General features: G+C 46.4%; 1 protein-coding gene across 1 annotated transcript in view; it reads right to left on the bottom strand.

Moving 5' to 3' along the window:
• Nucleotides 1-610: 610 nt before the first annotated feature.
• The window catches only part of QRFPR (pyroglutamylated RFamide peptide receptor), a 48646-nt gene continuing 48558 nt past the window's right edge, over nucleotides 611-698 (bottom strand). Inside the window, exon 7 of the mRNA XM_003800069.2 lies at nucleotides 611-688. Within this exon, the coding sequence (XP_003800117.2) occupies nucleotides 611-688 (78 nt within the window). The remainder of the gene's footprint in view (nucleotides 689-698) is intronic.

Below are 698 nucleotides of genomic sequence, written 5' to 3'. Positions count from 1 at the left end.
AAGGAAGGGATGGGCTACAGGTTGGGAACTCTATTCTTCTACCCAACCCAGCTTATGAGGGTCAGCCTTGGGCACCGTAAAATTTCATGGACTTGGGTGTTGATTCATCCCTTAACTACTGTAACTATACAGAAAATCCCTTTCATATCAGAAAAAGGCCTTCATCCGACTAGTGAAAATAAGGGGCTTAAAAATATAAATATTTGGGATAATTTGATCTAAATATATGACAGTTAATCTCCAATGAGGCTCTTTCTTCTTTTGATTAGAGGAAACCAGTTACAAAACGGGCTGAGGGGCAGGCTGGGCAGGGATGAGTGCAAGTCTCAGAAAAGAGAAGGGGGAGAGGAAGGAGAGGTCTGAAAGCTGAGGAGCTGTGATAACGCTTCAGAACCCGAGGGTGCGGGAGAGGAAAAGGGCTTTCCTGCTCCTGTCTCATTTTATTCTTGCAGCGACTCTGTGAAATGCAGGAGATTTCAGGTCCAGTTTACACATGAAAGCATGGAGGTTTAAAAAGGTTAAATGACAGGCCATTCATCACAGCAAGCCGGCGGGGTAGCTGGGAAGGTTGCCAGCAGGTCTAAGGCCGGCATCCACCACTCAGCTCCATTTATCTGTCACTTGGCTGCTTCTGCCTCTTTGACGGTGTGATTAGGACACAGATCTCATTTGCAAGAGACTGTGCCACCTGTTGAAGG

This window comes from Otolemur garnettii, unplaced genomic scaffold (genome assembly GCF_000181295.1).
Source record: "Otolemur garnettii isolate 467f Iridium unplaced genomic scaffold, OtoGar3 scaffold00164, whole genome shotgun sequence".
Taxonomy (NCBI): domain Eukaryota; kingdom Metazoa; phylum Chordata; class Mammalia; order Primates; family Galagidae; genus Otolemur; species Otolemur garnettii.
The sequence above is the reverse complement of the archived record's forward strand: the minus strand, read 5'-3'. Positions and strand labels throughout refer to the sequence as shown.